Consider the following 20537-nt stretch of genomic DNA (forward strand, 5'->3'; position numbering starts at 1 on the left):
CAGGCCTATAAATTTCTCCTGAAGGGCGCGATTCACCTCATTGTCTTTCACCAGAGATACGCGGAGTTGCCTAGACAATTTACTTTTTCTTTACCTAACGTGGTGTCATTGCTTACGTATCATAAGGTGTTTTTTTTTTCTGGGAACATTATCACATTGCGCATTTTGTTTTTGTAATCAGTTTCATCATCAAGGCTGGGAGCAAGCAGAGATGTGCGGAACAAACGTTGATCTGCCAAATAAAGGTTCATTTTACAATTTTATTATACTGCACATTTAGACACCTAATTAAACCGCCCGTTGAGACTTTGCAGTGCAATAAGCATAGTCCAGATGTGAACTGTAGTAAATGTAATTTAGGTTTGCAGTTTTTTTCAGAGTGAATAAGCGATTTAAACCACTTAAATTGTATTTTAAAGACAAATTTAAATAGTATAGGCTGTGTTATGATAAGGTGGTGGAAGTGTCAACCAGCTAGGAGGGATGTTTCTCAACGGTAGACCTCTCCCAGAATCCAAGAGGAGGAAAATGATTGAACTGGCCTCGGAAGGAGTCCGCCCAAGCCAGATCTCCAGGATACTCCGGGTACGCAAACATCCATTTGGCAAAATGCACAAATAACCACATTTAGGCTTTAAAGTGGTTCAGATTTCGGTGAGAAAAGTTGGCTAAAGCGTCTTGCTGTGTTAATATTCGCACTGGGATGCCTCTGTCACTGCGTATTTCAGGTGTCCAACGGTTGTGTAAGTAAGATCCTGAGCCGCTACCGCCGTACGGGACTCCTGGAGCCCAAGACCATTGGAGGGAGCCGACCTCGGCTTCTCACCCCCGGTGTCATCTCCACAATCATCCAGTGCAAAAAGGAAAATCCAACAATTTTTGCTTGGGAAATTCGAAAACGGCTTGCAGCAGCACGAGTATGCAAGGCCTCCAAAGTTCCCAGCGTAAGTGAGCTTGAAATTCAATTTTGTTTTGAAATGATGAAACTGAAAATGTTCCAGTATTTGATGCGTTTTGCACACTGTGTTCTGCAAGGTGTCGTCTATAAATCGGATTTTAAGAAAGATGCACTTGGACCACGGACCGAGGTGCATGGAGATCAATGCGCACATCAGGACTGAGCAGGGTAAGTCACCTGTGAAGGTCTGTGGATACTGAAAATAAATGAAAGCATAGAGAACCTGTAACCTCCAACTGATGGGCATTATAAGGAACACAGTCACTAGTGCACGAAATGCATTATTTCCCACCTAACCTAACCTAATTTGATCATTTTTATACCAGTTTATATGACTAAGCCTGTTGATTTCCTACATAAATATAACCTGCTGCACATCAAAATTTGGATGAACTAACAAACAGAGAGATGAGTTTAGGTATGTCTAACCAGCATAACATCCTTGGACATAACATTTTCTAATGTGTGTGATTTTGATTCTCTGATTCAAAAAGAAGTAAATGAGAGAAAGATGTTTGAGACAGTATGCAGTAATGACCAGAAACCTAAGGATGTCCTGCACCGAAACCGCACCACCTTCACCCCGGAGCAGAGCACAGCACTCGAGCAAGGTGACTTAAAGTATTTAAAAGTACATGCAGGTCTCAAACTAACACAATACTGCATTATTCCACTCAGAAAAGCAGTTAAATACATGTTCCTCTCACCCGAATCAGAATTCTCTCACAGCCAGTATGCAGATATGTACACGAGAGAGAAACTGTCAGCTGAGATCAAACTTCCTGAGGACACCATAAAGGTATCATTTTGAATCATCAAAATGCTCATACAGAATCACAAATGTAATCTTTCTGCTCTTGAGATGATTGTCTGTCTCTCACAGATCTGGTTTTCAAACAGACGGGCTAAATGGAGGAGGGAAGCCAAACACAGGAGTAGCACACAGAGTAAGTGTGTGTGTGTGTGTGTTTGTGTGTGTGTGTGTGTGTGTGTGTGTACTTACTTGGATTTGAGTGTTCAAGGCAAGGCCTAGAAATATTATGCATAATAAATTCAACCATAACAAAACAAACTGAACTGAATAGCAATGGGAAGCCCCTCAGCACATGTTCATTCACACCTCACAATTATGTGACAACATGTTTTTCTCCATAACTCCTGCAGACTTTCAAAAGCAAAGAGATTTTGTTCCTGTGAATCCATCAACGCCGCACAGTTTCACATCTCAACAGGTACAGTATGAGTTAGCACTTTGTGAGACAAACTTTAGAGGCCCTGAAAACTCTTTTTCTGAATTAGTCTCTTGCTTTGAGCAATGGCGTCATACACGAACACATTACTTTCTGCCGAAGTTAGAACAGTTTCTTTTTTCCCTGTGCTCATCTCACTGGTTAGACATGGATGACATCACATATTTCCATGCACCAATCAGGATTGTGCAACATTTCAATCAAAATCAGACAAAATCAAAAACTCTAATCTGATTAAACCACACCCACACAGTCCTGATGAAGCAGGTTAGCTGAGCTTTTGACTGTTAAACTCTTAATAAATAATACCTAAAGATGCTTTTTTTAAAATGACTTTTTTAACTTTAATGTTTTAGAGCAATACTTAAAATTTGAAGCCAAGTGTTTAGGGGCTTTCAAATGTAATACTGTTTAAGTAATATGAGTAATATGATTAAAAACCTGTGAAATACAAAATGGCTTTTGGTTTCTCACAGATAAAGGCAACAGCAACGTCAAGAGTCTACTGTGAAAATTCAGATGCCTCCCCTGCATACAACACAGCTGCCAGGAAGTTGCAAAATGGCTACTTCTTCCCAACAGAAACAGGTAAGATCCTGCAAAAATCTCTTTTATTAAATCAGTGTGTTCACTTGTCTCTATAGTGTTTGATTGTCTAGATGCTAAAATGCTTAAACAGTAGCTCATCCATGTTGAAGGTCACAGTGAGTTTATGAATTAGTGACTCATGTTATAGATGTAAATCGAAGTGTAGCTGTAATGTCTAGTTAGGCTGAATATAGATCAGTGGTGAGAGTAGTTATAGAAGGTGTGGTTTCTAATCTCAGACCTGGGCCCATATTTAGCAAACTGCTAAAACATACATATGTTACACCACTGTTTTTGTTTTTGCATTTCTTTAAGGTTGCAAATAACAAGAAAAAAGCTGGCATTAATCAATAATTACTTTTTTAATATATTTTTCGTAAATGTGGTACAATTTTCTATAATTTAATCACTATGTAATTATATATTATAAAAGTATTCGATTGTTATTGATTCAACATGTTAATTGCTGGGGCAGAGGTTACAGATATCACACAAATAAAATTAACAAAAACCCCCCAACACCTACTATACATTACATATATCTGAGAAAATGTTGAGATACTTTAAAAACAAAAGAAGAACAATGGGGTCGATGTAGGGTAAATCCTTGTGTCTGATTAGCTATTTCTGCCCTGAACATACATGTGATTAATCATGTGATCACTTGAGAGCGGCTCATAAATGTTATTCCTGCACTACGCTGTAAGTAAGAGGAAGTCACTTGATAAATGTGACCTAAACTTAATTTTAGCAAAGAACTTTTTTACTCCTAAATTGGTTCTTAAGTGTGAGAAAGTGTGAGAGAAAGTAAACTAATTGTTTCACTCCTTTAATCTGATGTACAGGTATGGGAAATTCTGAACATCTGACAGCCATCTCAGTCCCACCTTCATTCCTCCATCAGTCGAATAACATGATGGCCCAGACCATGACGGACAAGACTCCACTGGATCTCCACAGAGATAGATTCACTTTCCCATTGGTTCACCATCACACAGACACAAGGACATCCCTCCCTTTCGCAACTGAGACAATAAGAACAGACCACCCTGTGACTCAGTGCTGGAACCAGCCGGGAATTTCTTTTACTTGGAGCCAGTTTCAAACAGATGAGAGGTTTCTAATTCCCCAGCAGCCCTGGGATGTGAATCCACATTGTTACCTGGACTAAATGTGTAACCACATTTCTAACATTAGTGTGCATGTTTGATGTACAGGGTTGAAAATGCATTTCTCACTGGATGACTATCAAAAACCATATTTTGAGTGCAACTCAATTTCTAGACTGGAGGGACACATTCTAACCAGCAGAGGGCGACAGATGACTGGAGTTACAATCTTGTTCCATGCACTCGTTTTTTAAAAAATGCACTGCAGCTTCACTCATCACTTTTCCTTGAATCAGTACTCTTAAATTGCCATTAATAAGGAGTAACATAGAAATGAATATCTTAAATATTATTCTAAATTCAAAGTTCTTGTTGTAATTTTTGATAATCCCAAGGGATCTTAAATTAATCTGACCTGTAAAGAAGCCAAAGTTAATGCAACTTTATAAGACATGAAGTGCTGAATAAAGCTGGACAGATAAGATGGTAATACATTTTTTTTTAGAAGTGATGATTGGTTTTATTTATGTGAGTTTCCAGGAAATAAGGTGTTATATGCCAAGGTGTGATTAAGGTTCTGCTTGAAAGGGTGTAGATTTTAGAGATTACATTTAGTGCTAATGGAGAATACAGAAAAAAATTAGATTTGGATATATGAGCATAGCTTTAACTGGATCCTCTACAGTACATCTGGTCAGTGATATACAATGATTATAAAATAAATCATAGCTCCATGGATCATTTAAGCTTACCACTGGATAATATGGATGTTATCTCTTTTATAGTCTTGGGCTTGCTGTTTGTTTAAGTGCAGAGGGAGGTTTCTTGCAAGATTTCTTTCCAGGGAAGGCCAGTGGGAAAATCTATAAAAGTATAGCTTCAAAAAGTCTAAACATGACCTGATATCTGCTCTGCTCGGTATCAGTTTTTATGACTGCAACAGGGCAGAGGCATTGAGTTCCTTTATATCCCTTTACTACAGTGAAGAGACGGTAAGACTCGGAGTTTCTTGATAATTGGTCACTGGGGGGAAAGTTGGGATCAGAAGGCAAACAGCTTGGCCAGCATCATGGAAGTGGCCTACTGGCAAAATGACCTGTCGGAATTTAACGCTATGAAGCCAGATAGGTAAATGACATCTCCACATGACAGTGTATGCTTGTGTTGTGATTTCTACTGAAAATCTAAATCATCTGTAAGCCTTTTGAATAGCTTTAGTTCAGCTATTGAAATGGGAACATGATTTTGTCCTCCTCAATTTTAGTGTTTCTGATAATGATCAGGGGGGTTATCTACTGTAATGGAAAGTAACGGAGTTTACTCAAGTAGTGTGCTTAACTAAAATTTTTAGGTACTTGTGCTTGAGTATTTTGCATTTTATGCAACTCTATATGTTATTTATATATATTTGTACGTTTTACTTTAATACAACTATTTGACAGCAAAGTTACTAGTTACTTTAGATATTAAGATTTTACATAAAAAATCATATGATAAGCTTATAAAATAATATACATTATGGAACCATGGTTCCCAACCTTTTTGGCTTGTGACCCCTTACAAAAAAACAGTGTCCAATTGGGGCCCCTTGTCACACTTCACATGGTTTCGTAACTGTTTGAGGCTCTAAGTACTTTCTGAGTACTTCTTGCATCACCAGTTACCAAAAACCCCCAACAGTTTTTACCTCAATATAATAAATTGACACAAAAATGAATTTTACATTTGGAGCATTAAGTATATCTAATCTTATATTGAGCAACCAAAGTTTCAGAGCTACTGAAAAGCTTATCCAAGTTCAATTGTATCTCACTAAAGTATGGGATGTCCAAATTTGTTATCCAAATGTTCCTTAAGAATTCTAGTTATTTATCTCCTTCAGTGGTTGCATTGATGACCCCTGCTGCTTTCAGTCACTTGAGAAACGTTATGCACTAGGATTTGCTGCTCTTAGTGATATAGGAAGTTAACTGCCAAAAACTGGGAAAACAGATTTTAAGTGTGAGCGGCTGGCATATTCCTTTAAACATATTACACATGGGAAAAAGCCAAGACAAAGAAACAGAGGTACAGAATATAGCTGAATGTAATGTCAAGTTGTTTATTAAAATAGGAATAATACAAAGGCTACAGAATTCAGAAAAGGTCATAGATACAAAACAACTCACTAACACAAAATAGCAGCTGTTATATTTAAAGTTCACTGTATACAAACATATAAACAGAATGATCATGAAGTAAAAATACTTAAGTATGATATTTACAAAAAATACAAATTGTAATTTACAGAATGCACTGGGCTATTTACATAAAGGTAAATTAAATAACAGTTACAACGCCATAAGAGCACACAAAACTGATCAATAAGCAAGAATTTGTGATATTTGGTTTCACCTATCTTACATGTCAGTTGCCTTTAATGAAGCTTTCTTTGTGATTGCTACTTTATAACTGACTTTCACTTTGGTTTTAACCTGTGCAATGGTATTGGAGGATTGCATTTGTCCTCAAAGTACAATTAAGGCCACAGTTATTATTTCATTGTATATAGTTATGGTTTTTGAAACACTTGAACCAAAGGCAAAATGATTCAATGACTGATGGGAACCCGCAATTCATTGTATTAAAGCCCCCAGTATTAATGTTTGTTCCTTTATTGTTATGTACTGTTTTCCATGTGAAATTCAGAACAAACATGAGTAAAAGACACTGCTGTTAATGGTAAATGAATTGGGAATTATAGGGTCATTTTGGCATCATTTAGGATATTTAGGGCTATAAGCAGCATCTGGCTATTTGCAAACTTTTGCTAATTCAGAAATGGTCATAGACAGACCCATTTGTAAGAGAGACATCCTTTTTATAGTCTAACTAGCTAAGTAAATACCCTCATCAGCAAACGTTCATCTGACTTCTAACAAACATCACACATATTAATCATAGTCATTTGGGTAGCCATGAAGCCACTGATAATGCACTCCTTTGCTATCACCTGCATTGGGTTGTTCACTTATTTGGTGATGCTAATTGCAATAAACTTGATGTAAGATGTTTCAGTTTTTTTGTTGTTTTATTCTGTAAATAAAACTTTCTTGTATTTCAATTAAATGCCTATATTTGATTTGGATTTTTTTTCATGATTTTAACATGGAAGCACATAATTATGATATATGCATCACAGATATTTGACAAATTTTTGTGTTTGTGCATGTGTGTGTTTGTGTATATATGCACAGTAAATGCATGATAAACAATACTACGTTAGCCCGAAACAGGCACTCTTGAATTAAAAAGTTAAATCATATGAAGCATACTGTAACCTAGCATATTATATTATGTTTGTGTGGCTGTTATCTCTGAGTCAAACATGCACCCCAGTTATTCTGGGATAATTATTACTCTCAGAACAAAGAACCAAAAATCTAAATATCACACCAAAAATTTTGATTCTTTTCAAATGCTGTCTTCTGCTAATTTAAAAAAATAAATATACCTACCTACTACTTACAAGCTACCAGTCTCTTTAAATATTTAACATAATCAGAGGCACGAAGAAGCCTGATGTTACTCTGTGAACCAAAAATATTCCAGATCTATAAGACCTATAAAATTTACAGCACAGCAGAAACATACTCAATAAATCTGCAGTTATGTACATAAGGAGCCACTTTCCATGAAACAAAAAAGTATAAAATATCCTACTGACCACACACAGCCCACCAGGGGCCAAAGTTCCCTCCAAACTGGAGACCAAATAGCCATGTTATATTTGGCATGGCTCTTCTCTCTCTCATGCTACAAATATTAGCATAAGATTTGGAGCAGTTCGCTCAGTCCTACTTAGATCCTCTCATGGGGAAACTAACAGTTACAGCTAACTGGGGAAAAGGTAGACCAGCTACTGCACACAATTAGCACTGCATGGTTTGCCAAGGCTGCTGCAGTTTGCTTTTCAAGCAGCAGCAGCAGCAGCAGCAGCAGCAGTGTATTTTATATACTTAACTACTCATATATCTGAAACCAAATTTTAACTTTTGCTGGATTTACAGGCTTCGCTTAATCACTATTTTCTCATAGGGACTTTTAGTGACTGTACTACCTAATAGTGAGTTTATCATGGCCTTTTTATGCTTATGTGTTCCTCCTTTTTGGTATTACCAGTTTTTCGTTGGATTCTTTTAGTAGCCGAATAACATTTATCATTTTTGCTGTGATATCCTGAAATGTATGACCAGAGTAGTATGTTTGTTGACATTAAGGAATATCTTAATTATCTATCCACATCATTTGTGTTGGAGGTGAAAAGATATGTTTTGCAGTCCAGCTCAACACATGAAAAAACAAGAAATCCCAGTCACAGGAGGCTACCTCGTGGTAACCGCCAGAGAAGTGGGTTCTGTCCATATTCAAGTATATTCCAGGAGATAATACTGAGTCACAAGTGTCATTCTCATTGTCTTTGTTTGCATGGCTTCAGATATTCTGAACATGTCAAAATACAATTAGTATGCTGTCCATGTGCCTTAGACTTTGGTTGTAAAAATTATATTAAGGCTAACAACCTGAATGTCTTCATTTGCAAAGTAGAAAATGGATGAAATTCCATTTGGTTTATCCAGTCTTCTTAATCTCTATCCTCTCAGTAAAATGACAAATTCAGCCACAAAATCCCAAAATGGCCACTTTCCACAAGGTGATTTTCCTCATTTCTCCCCTGTCGTCTATGCTGGAGAGGTCTTGGAATTTGTTGGCCCAAAGCCGCCCCTCCTCTTGCAGGCTGTGGTAAAGTTGTGTATGGAGTCAATTTTCCCACCACACCGTCAGTTCCTCTCCAAACTGGGGTAAAGTTTGAACACTTTGTATATCCACCCAGAGTAGAAAGCAACGTTAACAAAAAGCGCAGGCTGCGATGAGGCGCATTTTGTCCTTTGGATGCTCACACCAATGATGACTTTGCGCTCATGTTCCTGGCAAACCAATGGACCACCATTGTCTTTCTGCAAGAAAAGAGTAGAGAACAACACATGTGAGAGACGTTGACTTTATACTGCATTGTATATGTTCAAACTAAACTAAACTCCAAATGTCTAAAAAGCTGATACAATGCTTAAAAGGTCAGTTCACACAAATTATGAAAAAAGACAATTTTTTTTACATTTAACCCTCAGTAGTTTCTGATAGTTTCAATATCAGAATCAGAATCAGAAATACTTTGCCACTTTTTAGATATCCCTTGTTGAAACCTCCGTTGCCATCCCAATGCAATGAAAATTACATTTGAAAAACATGAAAAGTCACATTTAGTTAAGATAATCCACAAACTTTGACTTTAACCATTTTCATTCGGACTATTTCTTCAGCAGAAAGTAGTTCCAGCGAAAACTAGATATCTAGATGTTGCCATGTTATTTGGTATTTGCGTGAAATGAGCTTTTATGTCTTGTACATTCATGTTGCATTTGTGTTGTTTCTGTTTCATGATGTAAACATTTATTTGTGATCCTTACATCACATATGCCTTCTCCTCTCCTGCCGCCGGCACATATTCTGCTTTCCCCAGCATCCCCTTTGATTTGTGAGCACATGTCATTGTTGACCATAGGCATGGTAACAGTGTTCAGTGCCTCATCGTATCCTGTATCTGAACAGAGAAGGATATGCAGTGTAATTGTTAAATGTTACAGATATTCTTTTTGTTTGAATAATGGTTAAAATGGCATGGCATGTGGGTGAAAGAAGGCAGTACTTTTGGTTTCCCCCCATCCATACATGGTGCAGTTGGTGCCTTCAGTGATGTGACACTCTTTTACTGGAAGATGAATAGTGGAGGCCCCTTCAGACACAGGGGCAGGACTAGAACAAACATAATAATAGTCATAAATTACAGTCACAATAAAACATACTGTATGCACACAAATAAGAGGCATGTTAGGCCTCTTTTTAGATCGATAAAAAGTGATGTAGTAAAATTGTAAAACTACCAACATTTGAACTTTTTGGGGAAATAACAACAGGCCTTTCAAGCATTCAGATGGCCAAATGACACTGATAGTGGTTACTACAATACAGAAGATTAAATAGTTTTCCATATCACTAGTTATGCTCTAACATTAGAATCTTAAATTAGTGGAAACCTAGTGAAAAGTTGAGAACTTACTCTGCTAGTTTCAGCATAACCAGGTTGGATCCTTCTGGGCCACAGATCAGGCGAGAGATGCGTAGTCTTGGGTGGCTTGAGGATTCGTTGAGGTGACGCAGACCAACCTGCACACTGTAATCCCTGAGATCTGGAACACTGGTGACCACAAGGACCAAGATGTAAGTTGTAAACCTACAGTATTGTTACTTATAGAGTGGGCAACCGCTCTATAAGTAACCATGATGACAAGTGATGATGTCAGAATGGTTATCTCAGGCTTTCTGTTAAAAGTATTAAGCTTGAGGCTTAAAACATTAATAGAAAGCCTGCGCTGAAAGAAGTGGGCATTTAGGTGGCAGGGGTAATCTAATGAAAGATGCTATTAAGTTGCATTATGGGAAAAGCAGGATCCAGTGTTACTGGAGCGTGACCCATATTGAGACTAAAAGTCACGGTATCTTGCTCTCTGCTGCTTTAAATCTTTACAGTCCCTCTTTAAGGGACTGTAAAGAATGTGAGTCTTGCTCAGACCTACATTGGTCTCACTATAACCATTGCTAGGAAAGGGCAGTAATCAATGTTATATGCAAAATATAGTTTTTATTTAAGTATTGCATGTGGTCAGTTAAACTATCTAAAAAAAGTAACATGTTAAACACAAAATTCCAGGTGCATTTCAGGATACATTGTTGCATGTTCTTGCAAGTTCATTACAGAAACATTATCACAGCAATTTATATTTACAAGTAATATATCATTTATATTGATCCATTTTGCAAATATATCAAATGTGAAGACAAGACAGACAAATATGAGCAAGACAAAAAGCAAAGCAAACCATGGCTTTCCACAACACACACTAGGCTTAAAAATATCAGCTAAAAGCTACTGATGTACACCATATGCAATATATACAGTACAGTGCATAAGTACAGAGATAGGGACATTTTCTTTAAAGCTACTACTTCAGATGTAGAGATACTATATGCATATGAGTGGCTCCAACATAGACAACTGCAGAAGTTAAACAGATATGCAGGCCAAACTATTCTGTTCCATATCTCAGTTCAGGCCTGTCTGGGAGTGAGTAACTGCCAGTAAAGAGGATACATCCTGCATCTTCACTTTAAACAATATTAAAAAGAGGGCAGCAAGAAGAAAAGAAACAGGTTTGAAAGATAGAGTAAATGGAGGAGGTAAATGGGAGAAGGAATTTGATTAAAGTTTGACAGACAGAGAATAAGAAGGGTATGTATCAGAAGGGAGACTACCAGAAGTATCAGAAGGTGGAGTATTACCAGGAGGTGAAGCACTGCTGGTCTGTCAAAACCCAATCTTCTCTGATCAACGAACCGCCACACAAATGAACCTTCCTAAGAAAATTTAAGAAGACAATTTTCACCATTATGTTAGGTATAAAAGCATAAAAAAGGCATAAAGGACATTTTGTAAAAACACAGATGTAAAATTACTTACTCTCTTTGGATGCTCACGACCCAGCTGCCATCTGTACCTAGCACTTGGTGTCCTCCAACTATTCTGGTGTTTATATGCACAAAGCATGATATCTTGGCCCTAGTTAGAGCTAAACAAGGAGACATGTTTTATGCTGCTTGTTAGATGGATGTATTATTTACATCTCAATTGAACAATGTTTATTGAAACTTCAAAGGGCAACCATAAAATATGATTTGTTTAGTCAGGTACATGACAACAGAAGGATTTGATATAAAGAGTAAAAAGGAAAAGGACTACATTGGTAAAGCCAAATAAGCAAAAACAATACTCACTGTTTGGTTGAGGAGCAACTGTGGCTGATTCACCTGATTGAAGTAAAGAAAAGCCCAACATTAAGAAGAGACCCCACAGCAGCAAGAAATAATCCAGGCCACTGACCATACATTGACACACAAAGCATGAAACCTCATTGAAAATGACACTCTTCTTTACATTATAAAGACTTATCTCTGAATCATTGTTGGAGGCTATAACAGTCAGCCACCGCAGCAAATAAATTTGCTCAAGACCTCAAAAACTTCATGGAAGATATGTTTTACATTATGGAAATTATTGTGCAGCCATTTGAAAAAGGCTCTTCAATGCAGCCAGATTGAAACCAGCCAAAGAAAATGTTGAGTCCAGCCGTGTTTTCTCAAATAAAAGGATGGCAGCAGAGACCTGCATCTGTTTGCTGTTTGAACATCGTGTGTTCTCTGCCAATTGGACAAAACCTAACAGATTACGTAAGCCACCAGCCAAGCTGTATAAAAAAACAGTTCTGACATTTTAGTTGAAGTCAACAAAGGCTACAAAGCTAAATCACTTGTGTTGTGTTGATTTCATTGATCTGCACCCATTTCTGTGTATTAAATGCCAGTCAATGCTCTTTTAGAAGTGCTGTTTGGAGAGTCTGAAAGGCTAATGAAATACTTGTTTCTTTTCCTTTTTCTTTTTCTTTTTTTACCAATGTGTAAGCATAAGCAAGCAGCTGGGACTTGTTCTTTGTGTGTCCCTGGCTAACACTGAAATATCTTTCTTAAGAACTTTTGTATGACATAAATATAACTAAACATGGTAACACTTTATGAAAAGCACAAGCACTATTCATTTCTTGTCAAAACTTTCTGCCATTGTTGTGGGCATTTGTTCAGAGTCTGCTGCTGACCTTACTTCACATCCTACAGTAATCTACTTTCACCACTGTTCATGAGCTTAATTGCATGTTGCATACCAGTAGTCTTAATTTCTGTGAACGCACACAAGATACATTCCAACGGCATGTGCATACGAACGCATATTTAAAAGCAAGTATATCACGAGCAAAGTGATGAAAAGCTGCTTTCAAATGTTTGAACAGTGCCAGTTTTTTCAATTTCCTGAAACCAACAATCCACACCTCCTTTCTGCAGCAATTAGCCAGGTGCCCACAGGTGTGAAAACCTTTATCAATTGCATCTGTGTTGGCGCTGTGCTTTCAGAAATGTGACCAAAACAGGGATCAAGTTCTCTTAAACACGCACCAGGAAATGTGGCAACCTGTTTGCTACTTGTAACGTCAACATTTTATCTTCTGTAGCCTGTTCATTTGTCACATGTACCAACAAATACTTCCACTTTATCAGTAAACCCCTCCTCCCTTTGACAACAAGCCTCTAGCTCAAACTTCAAAGGCAGCCATTTTTTTGACTAGTGAACAATGCTTCCAATCTTGTTCTGAAACACCCACCATAAAAGAAATTGTTTGTTTATTTGCTTTCTTGCCGAGAGTTAGATGACAAGACTGATACCACCCTCATGTCTGTGGGATAAATATGAAGCCACAGCCAGCAGCCGGTTGGCTTAGCTTAGCACAAAGACTGGAAACAGGAGGAAACAGCTAGCCTGGCACTGTTCAAAGGTCCAAAATCCACCATCCGCCTACAAGCACCTCTAAAGCTCACTAATTGACATGTTATATCTCATTGGTTTAATCCATACAAAAACATAACATTTAAAAACAATAGGTTGTGGTTTTACAGTTGTTTCGAGTCTTTGTGCTAAGCTAAGCTAATCAGCTGCTGGCTCTAGCAGCATATTTAACGTATAGACATGAGTGGTATCGATTTTCGATAATGTCGAACTATTCCTTTAAGGTTCTGCTAAATTAATCACTAAAAAATTGCAGTATACAACATATGCATCATTCACATTCTTTCTACTGTGGTGAACTAAGGGTCTGCTAATATTTACGGCTGACATAACACAGATGTATCTACTAGAGACAGACATTAGAAGAGACAAAGTTATTTAAGCCACTCACAGTGCTTCAGTTTGCAGTAGTCCCAGACCAAACGGTTATTTGGATTGGTGTAACACCAGGGGCCATGTTTGTCCCGGTCCGGGTTTCGGCAGTAGTTCTTTTCCAGCCCTACATGGGATTCTGTAGAGTGAGAATCCCCACTGTAAAACACACAAATACAGATTCTCATATCCCATTTGTTATTTTGCACACAGTGTATCAGAACTAACACTGGGCCATGTCTCATAAAGATTCATACACACTCTAAAAACACCGGAGCATGTGCATACATGGAGTCAAACACAGGCACATACGGTACATACAGTACACACTGTAAGTAACCATGGTATGACTAGAAACTCTGACTCTGGCTTTCCTATAGTGCAATGAATCCTCTGCATTCACTGCACAAAGCCCGTAGAAGGAAACGCAGAGTTTTGTGAAGAGTGCTCATGGGAGTATGAAAGTATGCACTCTAAGCATTCAGCAGGGCTCCGACCAGCAGGAGCCACATCCTCTATGGAACGATTTGATTGTGCTCCCAATTTGTAGGATCTAATTGTGTATCTTTTTGCAATGTTCCACTTGGCTCTTGGAGAATTAAATGTAATCTTCTCAGATATACAAAATATCACTGAAATTACTAGGTAGGAGTTTGGACACACACAAACAAAAATAATGCTAAGCGATTGGCAACAATTTGTCAGGGGGGTGAGGATAATTTCACTTCCCAGGAGAATGTTAAACAAGCTATAGCTCTCAGCAGTTTTTCCTGGGATGACCCTTGACCTTGACCAGGGTAGACTCACTGGCTGCAGTCTATGCGAGGGAGCTGATTGGCTTTGATCTACTTTCCTCAGTAAGCACTTCCTGGGGTCAGGGGTCTGCTCTGGAACATGTCCATCTGTCTGTGCCATTTTGGCTTTTAAAATTCCTGTAAATTAAGTAATTCCAACAGCCTGACTTAGGCATGAAGCAACAGCCCTGGAGTGGGCAACCTTTCCGTCAGGATGGGTCACTTGGAGAGCACCCCGGGTTTCCTCTCGTCAGTTAGATGAATAATAATTGGGCCTGGTATTGACCCCTGAGGAACCCCTGATTTCCTCTTGCTGTTTGTTTTCACTGCTTAGCTTCATTTATATGAAAAAGATTTTCACAATGGAAATGCCCACAATTGGGCAATGGGAGCTAAGTTGTCAACAAACACTCATCAACTGAGCTGAAAAGAATGTCAGCCTCTCTATGAAATATCTCCACTCTTCTCAGTACAGCTTAATCTTGACTGGGTGTAGAAGGAGCAAAACAACACATTTATATGCAGAATAAATAACTCTGTTACCTGTTTATGTGATGTGACCAGTCTGCACAGGGAATCCCTGATCGAGTTATGGATAAAGTGCCCCGGTATGTCTCTCCGTTTTCTTCATAACACTCTGAGGAAGAACAGGATGAAGTTACTTTAGACCATCTTGTTATATTCCCAGGAGTCCAAGGAATTACTGAGCCCACACCTAAATGCAATCAGTAAGTGGGCATACTCAAAGAACTACATACATGATTTGGTTGATGGCTGTCTTTCTCATTGATGCAAACATAACATAATCAATCTCTTTGTGGTTTAAATCAATTTAATGTCAAGGGCCCATGTGTAACTGGTGGTTCTCAAATGTAATAGAAACATTAAACCTTACTATGTATGTTCTTAAACAGAATCAGAAGAGGGGCTATAGTAACTAACAGGCTTGCTGCAATTTGACATACATGGTCTTCTTACTGTAAATGTAAAGCAGAGAAACATGGGAAATGACAGCGAGCGCTATTGCCAAAGTCTAGTGTTTGTGTTCTTCCATGAAATGGAATTCATTGAGCAGCATGCTGCCAAGTGGCCCAGTCCTACGGGAGCAATACAGAACGTGTCTGTGTAACTCCACTTTGCAAAAACATGACATGGCTTTTAAAGCATTTGTAGGTCTGTATTTCAATCACATTGTTCAAGAAACACCATGGAAATTTCTACCACTCTCGCATCTCTATGGTAATAATGTAGCTAGAGCCACCAGCCGCTTAGCTTAGCATAAAGACTGGAAATGGGGAAACAGCTCACCTGGCTTTGTCCAAAGTTAACAATATCTGCCTACCAGCACCTCTAAAGATCACAAATGAACACATTATATCTTGTTTAAACCATACAAAAATCAAAATGTAAAGACAGCAAGGTGTGGTTTTAGTAAGGGTTATGTGCCGGACTATTTCTTGGCCTAGTAACTTCCTGGAGTTTTTACTTGTCTGCACCTTGTCACTGTTTGCCAAGAAATAGTTACAGCACACAACTCCCTGTAATACCACAACTTTGTTCTTCGTTTTTACATTTCTGTTACTGTAAGGATTAAGCAAACAAGAAATAATGCATTAATTAAGCGAATAGGTAAGCTTTAGGTGCTAGCAGGCTGCTGTTTCCTCCTTTTTCCAGTCTTTGTGCTGAGCTAAGCTAACCAGCTGCTGGCTATAGCTACATATTTACCATACAGACATGAGAGTGGTATCAATTTCCTCATCTAATCCTCAGCAAGAAAATAAATAAAAGTATTTCCCAAAAAGTTGAATTGTTCTTTTTAAAATTGAAGTCGTACAGCAATTTACCTATTTTTTGTGTGGCCTCAGCATCACACCTGGGGATGTTGGTGCAGTTGGCTATCCTCTGATTAGGGTCTGTAGTGAAGCACCATGGGTAATCTGCACCATCAGGGTTACGGCAGTAGTTCTCTCTGAGGGCTCTATAACACATACACAAACTACAATTTAAATGATGGTGCTGATGACTGTATTTTTAACAGCAAAGCTATATTTTTAAGTTTCACTTTTATCACTTTTCCTTTGGCATTTCAACAGTCAAATGCAGAAAATAAACAAATAATCTCCTTGACACAGCTGAGAGAACTGAATCCAAGCTGTCATGGGCCATGAAACAAACATTACTCACTTGCATTTGAAGTTTTGAGGAAGAAAGGAGTGGTTATGAGGAAACTGGGAGTCCCAGCGCTGACATGTCACACCCTCTGGAGTGACATTCATTGTGCCTCGGTAATCTGTGCCCGTTCCCTGGACACAGGATGTTGTTACATTGACATCTGTGTCCTCACTTGAGTCAGAGTCTGGCAAAGAAAGAAAAAGACATAGAAATTGTAATTGTGAGTGTAAGCATGAGAAACAAGGCACAGGAAAAATTTGCTAAAGAGAGTGAGATATAGAAACCGAAGGCAGGAAGGAGGGAGGGAGAGAAGGAGGGAGATATTAATCCCCAGAAGAATGTGTCATGTTTAACCTAGAGACAGATGATCAAAAACAGTAGCACTCCCCCCTTGTCTCAACTGCGATAGGAAACTTTCTGTGTATTCATAACACTGGTGCCCCACATTCTTGCACGTAGGGACATCCACAACAATATGCAGTTATTTAACTTGCTGATGGCACACAATGTCACAGGTTGTTGTAAGAAAAACCTGGAGCCTGATCATATTTATGAATACATATTTGCCTAAACAGTAAATAATAAAATATTTTCTTTCTGGTGAATTTGTTTATTGCAGCCCAACCAAAGATATCACATCCAACCCGGTCTGGCTGGGGCAACTTTATCCACCGGAAAACTATTCCAAACATCTTCAGATGGAATTCTGCTTTTCAGCACTGTGAGGCTTGCAGTACAGAGGGAGCGACTTCTCCCCTCAGGATTTCTGTCTCTGTTTCTTTAGCCTTTGACAAATGAGATGGAAGAAGATGGAGGAGGAAAGGGAATGTTTTGAAGCAGAAATAAGAAGGCGGATGGAAAAGAGGGATTCTTTGGCTTGATGTAATGCATGCCAGTGTCTGTGTGCACTGTGTAGTACAGGTCAGTGGTTTTTATCTTTCAGAGGGCAGGCATTGAGGGATGCACACATCTGGACAAATGCAGATCCTCCGCCCTTGCTGTAAATCATAACATGTACTCTAAAGTACATGTGTGTATGTGTCTGACAGAGACAAAGAGAGATGCTCTCTGTGTTTGTAGGTGTGCATGTGGGAATATTTCATTGTGTTTTCAAAAAGAAAAAATGAACAAATTCTCCAGTGGTGTAACCTCTTTTTGGCATCCATTCTTTTTCTTTTCCCTCTGTCTTTTGTAGTGAGTATGAAGGCAAAAGTTATCTAAACTACAACTCTGTCAGACTCTGCCAAATGTGATATGACTCAAGTGAAGTTATATGGTTTATCACACTTGTGGTTCTCTGAAGTCAGACCCTCCCTTTTACAAACAACCTATTTACTCTTCCATGTTGAGGTAGAAGAATTTGATGCCAACCACCACATGAAACACCCAGCCGGGTAAACAAAAGTCTTATGAGGTTCTGCAGGGGAGAAGAGGGGCTTTTTTACTCAGCTCACCGCAACTTCTCCAAAACCACTGAAGTCCTGTATGTAAAATACCTCCTGGCGCCCTCAAACCACTAGCTGGTAGTACCCAACCGCAGTCTGTCTGGCCAAAAACCAAGCAAGAGATCCTCAACACTATGTCCACTTTTGAATTTTATAATGGATTCCTAACTGCATGATATATACTGTTATAAGGTTGTAAGGGTACTAGACGTTGAGAAAAACTAGCAACAGTCATAAATCAGAGTTAAACAATACTTTGGTCTTCAGTTGATTTGTTGAAGACTTTGTCCATAAAACCCAAGCCCCAGATTTGGAGTATACACAACACAGGCCCTTACCACACACAGTGATGTTGCAGTACTCCCACTGGGTTTTGGGATCCATGGTGTAGCACCAGGGACGAAGACGATTATCTGGGTTACGACAGTAGTTGTCCTTTAAATCTCTGTTCCGATACCTGAGAGAGGAGACAGACAGGATACAGGGAGGAAAGAAAATAGGAGGGAGAGGAGTAAGTCATAACAACTGGTGAGGTCTACCTCTCCTGAGTGTTAGCGTCATTTCTTTAAGCATCTGTCATGGGTGTGTGCAGCATTGTCCGTGAGAAAGGTTAATATGTGATTATCAGCTTTGCAGCTTACTTTTTGGGCTGGAAGTGATGTTTGTGAGGCCTTGTTGAGTCCCATCTCTGGCACTCTTTGCCACTCTCTGTATGGTCCACTTTGCCCCGGTAATCTTCTCCATTACACGTCATACAGACTTCTGTCAACAAAGAAAACAACATTTATCAAAACTTTCTTTTCTCCACTAATGAATGCAAAAACAACTAATGACTTCAAGAGGGAAATAAACTACAGAAACATTGATTAAATGTTAGAACACATCTGGAAAAGGTACATTATCACTTCTTTCAAGCATGAATCTGATTTATTTTGGCTAAATCTTATTGTCCAGTGATGTCGTTTGGGAGTGTCTTACCCTCTGAACACTGTGGTATGCCACACTCCTCAGCTCGTACATTTGGGTCTGTGGTGTAGCACCACGGACCACCGGGATCGTTGTTGGGATTCCGGCAGAAGTTCTCCCTCAGGTCTTGCGCCGGGTACCTATCGGGATAAAACCTACAGGGGAGTAGACAGACATTATTGAAAGTGTTAACTGATACTGTAAGCTGTATAAATAAATTTTAGGGAGTACTTGCACACTTGGCTGCTCAAGTGGTGTATACAGTACCATACCTGCCTGCTAGTGCTCTCAGTAACAAACCAAATAAATTCAAAAGGGATTTACATTAAGATGTCAGCTTCATTCTGAGAAATGTTAGTGCATACAGTGTGACCAGGTTACATTTTAAATCCTGGAATGACCAGTCATCGAGATCTTATGCAAAGCAAGTCATCAATATGTTTCTTTTCTCCAGGTTTGCACCTTTTGCATGATTGCCTTACTGATTCCTACCATATCCCAGCTCCTTCATGTGTGAAGCAGCCAGACTCTGTCACAGCACAGTAACCACCAACAGCACAGAACAATGCTACGAACCACTTGGAGCAGCCCAAGCAGGTCTTTTGCTGGAAGCCTTTGAACACATTTAAACCTAATCCCTCTATGTCAACGGCTACATCACGTCAGTGTGAACAAGCAACTGAAGACTGTAAGAAAAAGAACCTGGCTAGTCCAAACATATGGGAACAAAGGAGAGCTGCTTGGGATCCCCGTACTAAATGGACAGTGCATGAAATTCGTCTTCTGTCAGGGCAGGGTGATGAAAAGCTGGCACGTCAGCACCCCCTGATCCATGCCGACCACATTCCCCCCTCCCACCCAGGGAGACAGAGAGGGAAGACGGGAGAAAAAGTTGTGGAAAAGAAAGGTGAAAAGAAACAAGTGAAATGACAAACTTAAGTGCTTAAAAAAAGAAAGTGAGCATAATGGAGTGAGCAAAAAGGTGGGAGCTAAGTGTTTAATTGATGATGTAAAAAGATTTCCTAAAAAGAAATATCGTGCAGGAAAAGAAAAAAAGATAAGCAAAAAGAACCAGAGTCTATCCTCCCTTCAGCAGCTTGTCTGAACACTCTACCCCAGACAATGACTCTTTTCTTGGGGGAGTTTGCTCTGCTCTCCCCTCTGTGCCCTGGGGCTTACACAAGGCTTCTACACTAATGCACAACATCATTCAACCCAGAACTAGAATAAATCTCAGGTATCTAACTTAGCCAAAAAGACAGAAAGAAGGGGAAGGTCCTAAGATATAGATTATAGTAAAAGAAAAATATAACAGGATTAAGACTAACAGCAAAAT

General features: G+C 38.9%; 2 protein-coding genes across 7 annotated transcripts in view; one reads left to right on the forward strand and one right to left on the reverse strand.

Annotated features, from left to right (window-relative positions):
* Positions 1–7208, forward strand: pax4 (paired box 4). 4 transcript variants are annotated; one of them, XM_044186655.1, is made up of 10 exons: positions 1–245; positions 455–585; positions 729–944; positions 1036–1126; positions 1453–1569; positions 1675–1757; positions 1842–1905; positions 2123–2190; positions 2685–2796; positions 3642–7208. In XM_044186655.1, the coding sequence occupies exons 1-10, from the start codon at positions 212–214 to the stop codon at positions 3965–3967; spliced, it is 1242 nt and encodes a 413-aa protein (XP_044042590.1). In that variant the 5' UTR covers positions 1–211; the 3' UTR covers positions 3968–7208. The 4 variants fall into 4 exon arrangements, with proteins under 4 accessions (XP_044042590.1, XP_044042591.1, XP_044042592.1 ...); XM_044186656.1 differs by having other exon boundaries at positions 1456–1569; XM_044186657.1 differs by having other exon boundaries at positions 512–585.
* LOC122871483 (hepatocyte growth factor-like) overlaps positions 6010–20537 on the reverse strand; it is a 22395-nt gene continuing 7867 nt past the window's right edge. Inside the window, exons 5-18 of one of the 3 annotated variants that reach the window (XM_044186653.1) lie at positions 19214–19356; positions 18877–18997; positions 18574–18692; positions 16803–16974; positions 16463–16614; positions 15162–15255; positions 13844–13983; positions 11835–11867; positions 11521–11629; positions 11343–11417; positions 10063–10200; positions 9652–9758; positions 9413–9546; positions 6010–8902 (exon numbers count right to left, since the gene is read on the reverse strand). In XM_044186653.1, the coding sequence (XP_044042588.1) occupies positions 8726–8902; positions 9413–9546; positions 9652–9758; positions 10063–10200; positions 11343–11417; positions 11521–11629; positions 11835–11867; positions 13844–13983; positions 15162–15255; positions 16463–16614; positions 16803–16974; positions 18574–18692; positions 18877–18997; positions 19214–19356 (1714 nt within the window). In that variant the 3' untranslated portion in view covers positions 6010–8725. The remainder of the gene's footprint in view (positions 8903–9412; positions 9547–9651; positions 9759–10062; positions 10201–11342; positions 11418–11520; positions 11630–11834; positions 11868–13843; positions 13984–15161; positions 15256–16462; positions 16615–16802; positions 16975–18573; positions 18693–18876; positions 18998–19213; positions 19357–20537) is intronic. The other 2 variants (XM_044186654.1, XR_006376878.1) reach the window with 2 other exon arrangements.

The sequence above is a fragment of the Siniperca chuatsi genome, linkage group LG23 (assembly GCF_020085105.1).
Source record: "Siniperca chuatsi isolate FFG_IHB_CAS linkage group LG23, ASM2008510v1, whole genome shotgun sequence".
In the NCBI taxonomy this organism is placed as follows: Eukaryota; Metazoa; Chordata; class Actinopteri; order Centrarchiformes; family Sinipercidae; genus Siniperca; species Siniperca chuatsi.